This window comes from Grammomys surdaster, unplaced genomic scaffold, assembly GCF_004785775.1.
Source record: "Grammomys surdaster isolate TR1022 unplaced genomic scaffold, NIH_TR_1.0 193, whole genome shotgun sequence".
Taxonomy (NCBI): Eukaryota; Metazoa; Chordata; class Mammalia; order Rodentia; family Muridae; genus Grammomys; species Grammomys surdaster.
In genome coordinates, this window is record NW_021604638.1 from 10,738,701 (window position 1) to 10,753,154 (window position 14,454).

Consider the following 14,454-nt stretch of genomic DNA (forward strand, 5'->3'; position numbering starts at 1 on the left):
GTGTGCAGGGGTGAGAGGCTGGGGGTGTGCAGGGGTGAGAGGCTGGGAGGGTGGGGGAGGCATGAAGGCAAGGAGTCCTCCAGGAGTACCGCAACCCTCACCTTAGCGCTGGTGATCACTCCGTAGGTAGAGAAAACTTCCCTCAGTCTCTCATCGTTAATGGAGTCGTCCAGGTTCTTCACATAAAGGTTCACACCCTGAAAGAGGGGGTACTACTCAGTGCCCCTTCCCCTCGAGTCCCAGACTGCCGGAAGTGGCGGGTGGCATGCTCACAAGGGACGGGCAGAGCCCAGCCTCATGCAGCCACTCGGTCTGCCTGTCCCCAGGTGCAGCAGGTCACACAACGTTTAAGGCCCACAGCCACTCCTGCACACCTGCACAATCCCCATCGTCCCCTTTCACACAGGAGGACCATGGAAGGAGGTCTCCGACCTCCGCAGGCTGAGACTCTCCAGGGGCAGACCTCCTGGCAGGCCAATTCTGCTTTACTCACAGGAGAGCTGCCACCTGGCAGCTTGACATGTCATCTTATGTGATGCACGGCCACCATCCTAAGCCCTTTACACATCGACCGTAAGATAAGGAGACTTTAATGCCCATCTTAGAGATGTCAAAACTGCAGTGCAATCTTTTGTGCCAGCTTTTTGTTGTGTGGACTGTGCCCACCACAGGATCTGTGCCAGTGTCCCCTACCTCCCAAAGGTGACACCTGCAGGCTCTAGACAGTCTCCAGGGTCACTGCAGTGGGGATAAAGCTGTCTATCATGGACACAAGAGTATGTATACACATGGAATACATGTATACACACCATGTACATTCTCCATAAAATCTAAAACTTCTATTAAAAAATTGAGAGGGGCTCATCTCCAAGAAGTTACAGTGTACTGATCTACACTGACTTTCAATTAACTAATTTTTAATTAGTTGTAGATAACTAATTTAATTTAATGGTGTGACTGTCATCCCAGCACATGGAAGAGAGACACAGGAGAATCATGGCCAGCCTGGTCTACATAGGGAGCTCCAGGCCAACCACCACTATATAGTGAGACTCCATCTCAGAAACAAGCGGCTGGAGAAATGACTCAGCAGGTAAGAGCACCGGCTGCTCTTGGAGAGGACCTACATTCAGTTTCTAGAGCCGACATGATGCCTGACAACCATCTATAACTCAGGTTCCAGAGGATCTGATGCCCTCTTCTGACCTCCACAGATAGCAGGCGTATATACAGTGATATACATACATTCAGGCAAACACTCACATTCATAAAATAAATAAATATTAAAAACAACAGATTACTGTATCTGTGTGTATGCACATGTACGTTCGTGCATGTGTGTGCGTGTGTGCATATGTGTGCATGTGTGTGTGCACATGCATGCATGTGTGCATGCAGAGGCCATGGTTGACCTTGGTTGTCCTCCTCAATCACTCCCTGTTTTTTGACACTAGGTCTCTTCACTAGGAGTTGAGAATCACCAGTTAGGATCGGCTGGTGGGTCAGCAAGTCCCAGGGCTCCACCTGTGTCTCCCAGTGTTTGCACTAAGTTGGGTGCCGTCATAACCAGCTTTTAGGTGGGTACTGGGGGGGTCAAACTCCAGTTCTCCTGTTTGTATAGCAAGTACTTTGCTGACTGAGCCACAGCTTAAAGCCACAACTTAAAATGGCTAAGCAACATTCCAACTTCTAGACGTAGCTAGCATGTTTGGCCTAATTATTCTCAGCCTAGAGTAGGGTGTCTTCCAGAGGCATTTGGAAATACATAGGGCATTCTTGCTGTCCATCACTGGAGGATGCAGTGGGTACCTGACACACAAAGGATTACTCTGACTAAAGTTGACAGCATTCCAACTAGCCCTTTGTGGTCCCGTCAAATGCCACTTCTCTGTCGCAAGCCAGGCAGGGAAGCCTGCCCCAGTGCTCATCCAATCCCTGCCCTGACCCATGTTTCTATAAGCAGGGTGTCGATAGGAAGAAATCTTATTTAGCATCCCCTCAGCACAGCTCCCCTGCCCCCCAACAGACCTCGGAGCCTCCGCTGAAGCCTTGCCTCACCTGGTACCGGTTCTGTCTCTCCTGCTTCATTTGTTCAAACCTGCGCTTCAGCTCGTTCTGCCGCTCTGCCCGCTTCTGGGCCCGGCCCACATACAGCAGCTGCCCGCTCACCTCCTTCCCATTCATGTGGTCCACAGCCTGGAGAGGAGGAAGAGGAGGAGAGTACATGGTGAGCCATCTGGATGTGGCCCTGTCTCCAACCCTGACTGCTGGGTCAGAGGAGACCATCTACAACTAGGCTGGCCTTCCTAGCTGAGAGTAATTGATACCGTGGAAAGGTTGCTGACAGGACAACCACTTCAAAAAAAAAAAAATGGCCTGAGATTCTAGAGTAAATTATGGATTTAAAATTTTTGATTTAGGTTTTAATAAACAGAAGAGAAGCTTGAGGGGTGACAATGTGGCTGTGAACCCTGGCATTCAGGAGATGGGGCGGAGAATTGTGGTGAGTACAGGGCTAGCTTGGTCTCTTCTCTGACCAGGCCAGCTGGGGCTACAAGCTGAGAGAGAACCTGTCTCAAACAAAAAGGAAAGAAAAACAAAACTCAAAATGAATGTTAAGTTTTCCATATTTAAATTTTAAAGACTTTTAATGCATGTGTAGGTACGTATGTCTGCGTTGGTATGAACACTTGTGTGCAAGTGCTCAGAGAGGCCAGAGGAGGGTACCGGGATGAGAACTGGAGCTATAGGGGGTTGTGAGCCTCCTGCTGTGGCTTCTGGGAACTGAACTCGGATTCTCTGCAGGAACAGGATGTACTCTTAACTGCTGAGCCATCTCTCGAGCCCCAAATGTGGAAATGCACATCACACTGAAAGAAGCCAATCAATAAAGGATGTAACTAAGCTCACCCTAACTGACATCTAACTCTCTCCAGGTGACATCTGGAGGAGACAGAACTGTGAGGCCAGTGGAAAGCCCAGCAGGAGTCGGGAGCCTAAAGTACTGGGAAGAAGCACAGGCTTCAGAGAGCTAAAACTACCGTAACGCTGGGTGCAGATGATATCTGTCCAAACCCAGAGGGTGAACAACCCCAAGAATGAACTCCAGAGTAAACCAGAGACCCCCCCCCCCAGTTGATGGTGGTGCGTGTGTCAAAGTAGATTCGCCAGTGTGACAAATGTTCCGCTCTGCTGGGGATGTCGAGGGTGAGAAAGGCTGTACGTGGCAGAGGTATGTGGGATAACTACTGGGATAACTACACACCATCCACCCAGTTCTGCCGGGAACTTTACACTGCTCTAGATCTATTGCAAAATAGGTTAAACTTGTATTCTGTTGCCCCCACACAGGACTCATTAGAACAAAGCAACGAACATTGTTCTTCCAAGATGGCTCGGTATCTAATCACAGTCCTTCGTGGTAGAGTTTACAACACAGAGCAATTCCTTTTGCTAACCATGAGGGCTTTCATAAGTAGTTGTAGAAACATTGAACTTCAATCTTGATTTTTCTTTTCTTTTCCCTTCCTTCCTTCTTCCTTCCTTCCTTCCTTCCTTTTTCTTCCTCCTTCTCACTTTCCCCCTCCTTTTCCTCCCCTTCTTCCTTTTTTCTTTCTCTCTTCCTTTCCTCCTCTCTCTCTCTCTCTTTTTTTTTTGAGACAGGGTTTCTCTGTGTAGCCTTGGCTATCCTGGAACTCACTTTGTAGACCAGGCTGGCCTTGAACTAATGAGATCTGCCTGCCTCTGCCTCCCGAGAGTGCTACCACCACCCAGCTTTCTTTTTTCTTTTTAAAAATCTTTTTTAAAAATTTAAAGTTATTTTATTATTTTATATGTATAGCTGTTTGCATTTGTGTCTGTGTACTGTGTGTGTGCCTGGTGCCCACGGAGACCAAAAGAGAGAGTCAGATTCCCTGGGCATGGAGTTACGGATGGTCGTGAGCTACCATGGGAGAGCTGGGAATTGAACCCAGGTCCTCCATAAGCGCAGCCAGTGTTCTTAACCACTGTGACATCTCAAAGCCACCTCAATCTTTTACATTACAATACATGTAAAAAAATTAATATATGTATATGGTGTATATGTATGTATCTGTGTGTGAGTGTGCTGCCTGTGGGCAGGTGTTGGAGGGCCCAGAAGAGGGCAGCAGATCCTGGAGCACGAGTTACAGCCAGTTGTGAGCCGTCTGATGTTGGTGCTGGGAACTGCACTCAGTGACCTCTGGAGGAACAGCAAGTGCTCTTAACTGTTGAGCTATCTTCCAGCCCCAAGAGTTTTCTTTTTTTAACAAGCCTGACCCTGTTACATGGCATACAATCCTGCATCTTCTTCTAGAGGACATCCACTTGAAGAATTGACTTCCCATCGGTTTATCTACAGAAAACCATGGATGTCAGACCCAAGTGCACACTAAGAGGTTAGGATTTTTTTTACTGGTGTGAGGAGAAATATTTGAGAGGAACTCTGTTTTCCCAAGAGGCCGGTTATTAGTAAGTATTTGTACACAGTGAGGAATGCTTCCGTGCCTAAATGTTCAATTCTTTGAACTTCTAGGCTTAGAAACCAACAAGGAAGGATAAGGCCAAATCCTTACATTCCGGGTAGGGTGGGGGCGGGGCAGAGGCGGGGGTGGGGGTGAGGCTTTCTTGCCCTTCCCTGGCAGGCCTGCCCTGATCGTCTGGCTTCCCACGCCTGGCTTTGGGGCACCTTCCTGGAACAGGACCATGGAGGCACCTACCTTCTGGGCTTCCTCATGCTTCTCAAAGTTGACGAAGCCGAAGCCCCGGGACCGCCCACCGCCGTCTCTCATCACCTTCACGCTCTGCGTCTTTCCTAGGAAGGACCAAACCAGCTCGGCAGGGAGTCAGGGGAAAGACTAGCATGGCCCCTTCTTTCTTATGTATGTCCCCAGAAATCCCCGGGGAAGCCCTCCTCCCACCTGACCTGGGCATGGAAGAAGAGCAATAGTGTTCCCCCTCCTCCTTTGGGGAGCCTGCCCACCAAACTCGGAGAAGAGGTCCTGGAGGCCCTGCTCATCCATGTTCACGTGCAGGTTCTTCACATAGATGTTGGTGAACCCTAGGGCCCGAGCGCCCAGCTCTGCTTCCCGCTTCTGTCGAGACTTGAAATGACCTACAAAGCTGTGGACACATCAACAGAATAGAAACCACCAGGTTCATCATCCCTCCATCCCAGTCGGGGTCCACCCGGCAACCCTAGGTCACTTGGACCAATTGCTATCCTTCAGTTTCCTGTCTGCTGTTAGGAGCCCTGGCAGCGCCAGCCATACTCCATGGACTGAATGTGTCCAAAAGCCCAGCTCTTTTCAATAGGTAAGAATCAATATTCCAGACCTCAACCCTTACATGAGGTTACAAGGATTTTATTCTAGTGACACATTCACACAGAATAAATTCTCTTGTATCTGAGAGCACAAGAAAGGAGAGCATGGATCTGGAAATCAGACACAAGCCCGGATCCTCATTAACAGTTGCCTAGCTGTGGAATCTTAAGCCAGTTACTGAAGCTCTCCGTGCCTTAGGGTTTATTCCTGTAAGTCTGGGGTCCAATTCACACCATGGGGCTTTGTTTATCCATCTAACAAGTTTGGAGAGTTCCAAAGAACCGAGGTGAGCTTTTCAGACATGGTGGGTGTCGGGGTCACTGGTGGTAAAGGGGGGTAGACTGAAGCATTTATTATAAAATCTGGAGTTTCTAGGCTAGGCATATAAGCTCAGTAGTAGAGCGCTTGTCTAGCATGTGTGCGCTCCTAGCTCAATCCCAAGCATAGCTAAAAAGGAAAAGAAAAACCTAGAATATTCAAGTTCACACAAACACATCTAAGAATCATTTGGGAGGGAGTGGGAGAAGAGAAGAATCTTGTCTAGGATTCCCTGAAACTCCCGAACTCAAGTAATTCTTCTGCCTCAGCTTCCCAAGTAGCTGGGACTATAGGAACATACTACTGCACTTGGCTGAAAGGAATCCTTGATTAACAAAGACCAGGCATAGGAAAGGCAGAGGGTTTACAGAGCACATGTGTCATACGTAAATCGGATCCGACACCTAGAGTTGACCACCAAGCATCAACACAGAGAACTATTTGCTAGTGACATCCGTGAGTCCAGGAGACCACAGGACAAACCAATATAAGCAGTAGACAGGAGCCAAAGAAACTCCAGATCAAAGAACCCAGTGCCTCCGGCAACTCAGGCAAGGCTAGTAGCTCACCATGTAATTTTACTACTTGGGAGGTGGAGGCAGGAGGATGAGGCATTCAAGATCATCCCAGCTACATAGTATGAGACGCCACCTGCCAGGGGTTGGTCTGCTGCTGCTGTGTATTCAAATGCTAAATAATGACCCCCAAGATCTGTCTGCCCCTGATGAGGACATCCTCACATACACCAAGTGATGCTATGTGACCTTGTTCCCCGAGTGAATTGTTCAATAAAAGGCTAAAGCCTGTGATTGGGCAGTAGACAGAGGTAGGCGGGTTTTCAGTTACCTGACTGAGGGTCACGGGTAAAGGACAAAAGAAGAAAGCAAGAGGAGGAAGACACCATGAGAGGAGATGGACCATGAGCACGTGGACAGGAGAGACTGCAGGTCACAAGGAACATATGCCTCAGACGTAAGTTAGAACAGCTTCAAAACCTGCCCAATCTATAGCCTATAAATAAAATACCTGGGTCGTGCGTCTTTCATACAGGCTAGCTAGAATTCGTAATTCCTTTTACTCCTGTCTCAAAAAGATAAACACAAAACAAAAAAACTGGCCTTCCCTCCCACGGCACGTGGCCATGTAGCAGAGCCATCGGATAGGCAGATGTCAAATGTGCCAGGTCAAGGCAGGTTTTTTCGAGATCTGCAGCACAATTTTCCCATCGGTGAAATGGGGTGATTCCAAACCTGGGCAGACAAAACATGTGCCTGCTTTCCCATCTGCCCCCAGGTCCCTTGGAATAGCAGCACACAGGTCAAGGAAAGAGTCTGCGGCTGTACGGTCTGAATAACAGAGGAAGTCCGCAAGCCCGTCCATCAGTGGTCTGACCGTTAGCTATTCTATCTAGAATTCTTAACCCTTGCTCGGAACACCTGCCAACTCCAATTTTACCCAAGGACAGAGTCCCTGCGAGGCTGAGCAACTCACCTGAGATTACAGGCCAAGGAAGACCTCTGCACAGCACCTGGTGCCCACTAGACAGTCACAGAAGCAACAGCCCTGATCTCACAGCTCCACCCCCTTAGCCTCCCCCAGGCCCATGAACTCACACTTTCTGGTCATTCAGTAGCATCCCATTCATGGTGTTGATGGCCTTCTGAGCAGCCTCGTGGGTCTCAAAATGCACAAAGCCGAAGCCCCGTGATCCATGCTCGTTATATACGACCTGGGTCACAGGGAGGAAGGACAGCGGGGACTTCAGGGAGAGAAAGAGGACAAAGGGGTAAGGACGGTATATGAATGTTCACGGAGGAGAGTAAAAGACAAGCACGTGGAGGCTGGGGACGGAGTTCAGACTTGGGGTTTTATCCCCGGGTTGGGGGAAAACTGAGACCTAACCTCACGACAGCTCCAGCTTAGGACTGGGAAATGGAAGTTCAGGAAGACCAATCCCCTTGCTTGAGGTGACAGCCTAAGGAAGATTTAGGATTAGACTTAGGACTTCAATCCCGCAGCTGTCCCCTGATTTTGACAGCAAAATGAAGATACTGTGATACTATAAACATCGCAGGGGAGGCTGGTTAGAAACGCTGTACTACAGTTGCCTGGTTACGGGAGTATGTGGTAGATGATGTGGCTTACAGTTACTTGAAATGTATAACTAGGGGGCAGGCCCAAATCATGTCCATTTGGATTAAAGTGGGATCTGCAAATAGGAAGGTTTGAAACAGACAGACAGATACACACACACACACACACACACACACACCTGTTTTAGTTGGCTTTTATTTGGGGGATTTTTGAGAAAGGATCTTGCTCTGTGGCTCAGACTGGCTTCAAACTAGAAATCCTCCTACCTCAGTCTCACGAGTGCTAGGATCAGAGATGTGTACGACTGTGCCCAGTGCACAAAACTATTGGCAGTTATTATTGAGCATTCCCGGGGATCAGAGCTGGAAAGGACAGAGCCTTCTTTTTTAGTTTCTTCTCTTCTATATTGTTTGAATTTTGCCAGTCTGTATATTATTCTCACAACAAACACACTTCGAATTTGTAACAGAACACTCCATGCCTGTTCTGTAATGGGTCTGACTCAAGCTGAAAGGGCAGAAGTGGAGAACAAAAAAATACCTCAGTTGTCAGCTCTCGGTGAACTTGAATGAAGGCTTTTAACCCCATTTCTAAGGTGGCTCTGACCCGGTTATCACACAGAACCACCGCCTGGCTCCGCCCAGCGGCATTATCTACCACTCCATTCCCATGTCATGGCTGAGATGCTCTTCCTAAAACTGTGATTGTGATTAGATCCCTTCAACCGCCAGTGGCTTCAGCTATGCATGGAGCTCTGTCAACTTGGCATCTTGCGGCTCCTCTGAAGAACCCTGCACAACAAATCCTGTATCCAAACCCTTGCTCATGGAGCTGGGGAGATGGCTCTATGGTAAGAGAACTTGCTGTTCTTTCAGAGGACATGGGTTTGATTCCATATTGGAAAGCTCACAACTGCATGTAACTGCATGCAAAAGGGATCCCACACCCTCTTCTGGCCTCCAGGGGTACTGCACACACACACACACACACACACACACACACACACACACACACTGCACATAGAGACAAGAAGTCACAAACACATGCACATAAATAAATACAATTCCTAACCTCATCTCATACCCATTACACACTCTGTATGGCTCCACCCCCAAGAAGACAAGAGTCTTTCCACTTTCAGCTCAAGATCAGCCCTTTCAGATTCAGCCATGTCAACTGCCCTCTCCACCAACTCTGGGTCTATCACCAGCTAAAGATATATACTTATCAGAGAACCTTCCCAAGGAATTCTTTGTTTTGGAGATATATCTATATCTATATCTATATCTATATCTATATCTATATCTATATATCTATATATCTATATCTATCTATCTATCTATCTATCTATATCTATATCTATATATCTATATATCTATATCTATATCTATATCTATCTATCTATCTACATATATATATATATATATATATATATATATATATATATATATTGATACTCTCTTCAGACACACCAGAAGAGGGCATTGGATCCCATTACAGATGGTTGTGAGCCACCATGAGGTTTCTGGGAATTGAACTCCTCTGAAAGAGCAGTCAGTGCTCTTAGCCGCTGAGCCATCTCTCCAGCCCCCACCCCCAAGGAATTACTTCTGAGACCCAGGGAAAATTAGAATAAATGGCTGGCCCAAGGTCAACCATTCAGTAGCAATTTCAACATTATTGCATGTTTATTTAGATGCTTCATGTCCCAGGTACCTGGTCAGAGATGGCACACGGAACTCAGTCACCTCCCCACACCTCTGAAGGGAGTTCTACCACTGCCCCTTTTAGAGCAAGCCAAAGTAGGTGCAGGGTAGTGAACTGCCAGACAGTGCAGTTAGGAAATGAAAGCACTTGAACTCAGGACACTGGCCTTGAGTATCCTCTTTCTGGCCCAATATACTATATTGTCTTGCTGCTACAGGGCTGGCTTTGCACTTAGGTGGCCTGACTCTGATCATGTGTGTGTTCTCCCAAAGTGCCACACAAGTTCTTTCCAGACTGGACTAATAGTTCCCTCCTTTCTGGGCCCCTGACTCCATGAGAACCTCAGTCTTCTCCCTGAGCCCAATTCCCAGTTATTCCAACAACTCCTAGCAACTCTAGTCAAGCCAAGGAGTGGAGGTAGGGACCACACTGTAAGCCTTGTTTCTAACCACGCCCACAACAGGGATTCTTTAGGCCTCCAAGGACTTCCTGCCTGTGCCACACAGAGCTTGCTATGCAGTCTTCGGTGGCCCAGAGGACTCAAGGCCTGAAGAAGGGGGATAGACTTCCCCTGGTCAATTTACTTCAGTTAATCTGGCAAACCTACTAGTTCAATGACTCTAAAGCCCGTCATGGTGGTGCACAGCAGCAACCCCAGCACTCCAGAAGATGGAGGCAGGAGGACTGCTTTGAGTTTGAGGGTGGCTGAACTACATAGGAGCCATAGTAACTCAAGGCCAGCCAGGACTATGTAAGACCTTGTCTCAAAACAAATTATGATGACAACAACAAAAACTCAAAATAACAACAACAAAACCCACAAAATCAAACCCAAAGCTTTTAACGTTAACCCTCCATCCATCTACAACATTGAACTCCAGATAAGCAACCTTACAGCTTCAAACCTCTGTGGCCTCAAACAAAACTCAGGGATCCTCCTAGGGGACATCTTAAAGAGTAGTAGGGAGGGAGGAATCCAGAGAGGCTACAGACACCAACAACCAACCATGCTGCGTTGCTTACAGCATGTAAGAACTTTGTATTCCACAACTAAGCTTCTTTCTTCCACTGGTCCTCAGAGCAAGGAGCTGCTGTGTCTCAGTACAGTGTATACCTCAGATGTCAGTCTACTCCTTGGAGTGGCAGAGACAGGCCCTATCCACAGGGAAGGTGGGAGTACCCAGCTCAGAGCTGAGGTACTGTAGCTGGCTCAGATCAGTGCTCAGGAAAAGCTCAAACCCAGAGATCATGGTACCTCTGCCTTTGCCTCTCTAGAAACCACAGAGGACCTGATTGGTCACCCTCAATGACATCCAGGGCATAACCCGCCAGACGTAAGCCCTCTACTAAGCAGACGTGGACCTACTGTTAGGCTTCTAGTCCTGAGCATCCTCCTATATAAGGCTGGAGAACTAACGAGAACCCTTCTCAAACCATAATAATCCATTCAGTATTTACTGCATGGCACAATGGGGAAAACTCAATGTGTCTATGGATGTAGAAAACTGAATACAAATAAAGACTCAAGGACAGTGGCTAAGAATAAAATGGACTTTAAGGTCTAGTATAAGAAATACCTTAAAAACAAGATGTGGTAGGGGCTGGACAGGAGGCTCAGTGGTAGATGGGGGTTCCATCTCCAGCACCAAGAAGCAAGCTGTATCTGCTGATTGCTTCAATGTCTCCAATTAATAGCTTTATTGCAACCATACACTTAATTCTGGTTTGCTATTTTTGTAGTTACCCCTCACTTGAATGTGCGTGCACTGGTCTGTGACTGGCTTTGGCCTACAGAAAACAGTAGGGGTAAAGGGACCCCCATTCTGAGCTGAAGTTTCTGGTAGCCTAGTGAACTCTCCGTCTTCTGAGACCTGCCACAGCTGCAAGTAAGACCTGCAGGGTTAGCCTGCAGGAGCATAGAAGACCGCATGGAGGAAATCCCAGATGTTTTAAATGACAGCTGGCCAGGCCCACATGGGCTGTCAGGCTCAGGTAGGGGAACCCAGCCAAGGCCAGAAATGCTGTCCAACTGAGCTCAACCCAAATCACCATTTCAGAATTATAAACTAAGCAAACAGTATTGCTGACAGCCAAGAGGCAGGGAGATTACACACCATGAGCAGGCTATTGGATGCAGAGGTGACCTCTAACAGTTCTGAGAAGGTAAAACCAGGAATAGCTACTGGCTACATGCCAAAGGCCATGAAGTGAGGTGCTGGCTGGCATCCCTCTACCACAAAGGTATTTGATGACACCAACTGACTTTCCCAGAGGGGGCACACCCACCTTAGAAGACAGGATGCTCCCAAAGGTGGAGAAGGTGTCATACAGAGCCTTGTTGTCAATGGAGTTCTCCAAGTTTTTGATAAAAATGTTGCCCATCCCAGACTTTCGAAGGCCTGGGTCTCGGTGGGACCACATGATTCGGATGGGCTGGCCTTTGATCACCTCAAAGTTCATTGTGTCCAGTGCCCGTTCCGCTGGAGAGGAGGCAGGGAGAGAAAAGGGCAAGTCAGGTGACATTTGAGACCAACACTGAGTCTTCAAGTCCTTCTAGGATCTAGGAAAGGAAAGCCATAGTCTGGGTTTTGCTTGAGGTCCGAGCCTGGGAGACTGGTGGACTAAGCTGAGGGAATTGTTGGTCATGGTACTCTTCCCACATTGCAGAAAGATCAACTCTCAGCAAGTAGCATGGATCGCCATCATACAGATGGAGAGGCTGAAGCTTGCAAAGGCAGAGCCAGGCTCTTCGAGCCTTGGACGCATATTGTGTGGGTGAGCATGTAACGGAAGGGGAAGTGAACCCCCTTCACCAGGTCCTCACCTCCACCTGTGAAGTGAGGAGATGGTGATAGCACCTTCCTTCCCACACCTAAATGAGGCAGTGTCACCTACTGCTGGGCCGTCAAGCAGTTTGATAAGTAAAGCATGCAATGAGTGGTACCTGGTTTCTACATGATGCAGGCAATAGGTGTTTGGTAAACGGGGGCACGTGCAGAGCCAGAGGTCTCCCTCCGCCCAGCACCCTTCTACCTGGACAGCCTATTCCTTGCAGATAATGTGCTGCCTGCTTTGGGGACCCTGCTAGCTTCAGAGGCACAGAAGAGGCAAACAGGATGCAGTGGGGCAGGCCACAGAAGCCCGTACTTTCTCATCCATTGCTAACAGACCCAGTCAGTCAGGATCACCACAATTCAGATCTCCCATCTATGGACTGGGCCCTGATGGTCAGGTCCTGCTTCAGTCAGGAGCTTTGCACAAAGGCATAGGCAGAAGTGGGGTGTAGCAGAGGGCAAGAACATCTTGGATTCAGGGAACCCCCTAACTCACACAGGAGGCCTGAACTACTTCATTTTAAGACAGGATCTCGATATGTAGCCCTTGCTGTACTGAAATTCATATTCTTGCCATGGCGTCTCCAGTAGCTGGGGGAGGACAATTCTCAGTTACATACATCTCTGGAGTGGTTCATGCACTGTCACTTGGGAGTACATCTGGTGTCCCTAATGGGATGTTACACTCTGGTTTCCCGTTCTTCATGATACAGAGAAACGAGCTGAACCTTGGCCTCTCACCAAGGGTGGTCCTGCCTAGTGGCATAGCCTCAGCAAAACCATGATTCTTAGCCTTTGTCCTGCATTTTCAGTAGAAGACCAGGCGTGCTTGGCTGACAATTACTAATCAATGCTTTCACCCTGACAGTGGCTGACAAAGCCTACAGGAGGCAGCTCTTCCGGAATCAGAAAGGTGAGGCACCTGGTATAGACCTCACGTCAGGCTACACTAGAGGTCAGGAACCCAAGGCCTCCTCCCCACTCTCCACCTGCGAGGCTTTGGGCAGCTTCCTCTCAGGTGCTGTCAATCTCATATGTAACCACTTGGAAGGGAGGCAGAACCCCAGTTTCCTTCCACACAACCAACTGAGCTGAGAGTGGTTGAGCCACTTACCTGATGTCACATAGATCCTGGATTCCTAACCCAGCTCTGCTTAATCCCAGAGTCATTCAGCAACAACCAGCAGGCCCAGAAGTAATTGCTAATTCTCCCTTCAGTGACTGAATGCCTACCTTCCAACTCCCTGTCTCTGAGCCTCATTTTCCCTAACTATGACACAGAAGATGGAAACACAGGCTGCCCAATCTTCCCCGGCTATGATCTGTAATATAAAATATCCAAAATTAGCTACAGGCCCATTTCTACCTAAAAGATAGATAGAAAATCACTATTTCTGAGCTAATAGAAGTTCACTTGAAAGAAAACTTTCCAGTTCAGAATGGTAGTTATCAAAAGGAAAGTATTTGGCCCAAGAATGTTAAAAGCAAAGTTTTCTCTTCTCTAAGGCTCACCGTCAGCAGGCTGCTGGAAGTTGACATAGGCATAGCCCAGAGAGCGCCGGGTGGCCACGTCCCGACACACGCGGATAGAAAGGATATTGCCGATGGGGGAAAACATCTCATAGAGCATAGCTTCCGTCACGTCTGGGTGCAGATCGCCCACATAGAGCGAGGAGAGTGAGCAGCCCTGGCCACCGGCGTCCATGGTGTGCAGGGTACCCAGAAGCGGGCCGGCAAGCAGCCCCAGTTCTCAGGGTGATGGGGCCTGGCAATTGTGGTGGCGGCTGTAGCAGAGCTCTGCCAGTCGTCTTGCTTGCCTGCGCTGGCCCCTTGCCTTTACCAGGCTTGCAAGCCAATCCCGGTGCCCAGCCCCATCACCTGGGAGTCCTCAGGCTGAGAAAGGCGCAGGTGGTCGGCATCTCTCACCTTGCCTCGGAGGCAGGTCAGAGGTCTGGGGCATGGCAGCCAAGGCAGATCTTGATGATGTCCTTTAGAAGAGGGAGGGTGCAGGTTCGGACATCAGGTCATTCATTTTCTCTCTATAGAAAATGGGGACAACTACCTCTTGGGAGTGATTAAAGGAGAAGGCTTTTTGTGGTTTCAGTACAAGCTAGAGAATTTGTATACTCAAACACCCTGTTTCGAGGTTTTTAAAG

The 14,454-nt window shown here is 48.4% G+C and overlaps 1 protein-coding gene across 1 annotated transcript in view; it reads right to left on the bottom strand.

The window, feature by feature from the left end:
- Pabpc1l (poly(A) binding protein cytoplasmic 1 like) overlaps positions 1-14,003 on the bottom strand; it is a 25,659-nt gene extending 11,656 nt beyond the window's left edge. The window contains exons 1-7 of the mRNA XM_028769734.1: positions 13,811-14,003; positions 11,751-11,944; positions 7,277-7,392; positions 5,003-5,142; positions 4,740-4,834; positions 2,059-2,196; positions 102-197 (exon numbers count right to left, since the gene is read on the bottom strand). Of these exons, the coding sequence (XP_028625567.1) occupies positions 102-197; positions 2,059-2,196; positions 4,740-4,834; positions 5,003-5,142; positions 7,277-7,392; positions 11,751-11,944; positions 13,811-14,003 (972 nt within the window). The remainder of the gene's footprint in view (positions 1-101; positions 198-2,058; positions 2,197-4,739; positions 4,835-5,002; positions 5,143-7,276; positions 7,393-11,750; positions 11,945-13,810) is intronic.
- Between the last annotated feature and the right edge of the window lie 451 nt (positions 14,004-14,454).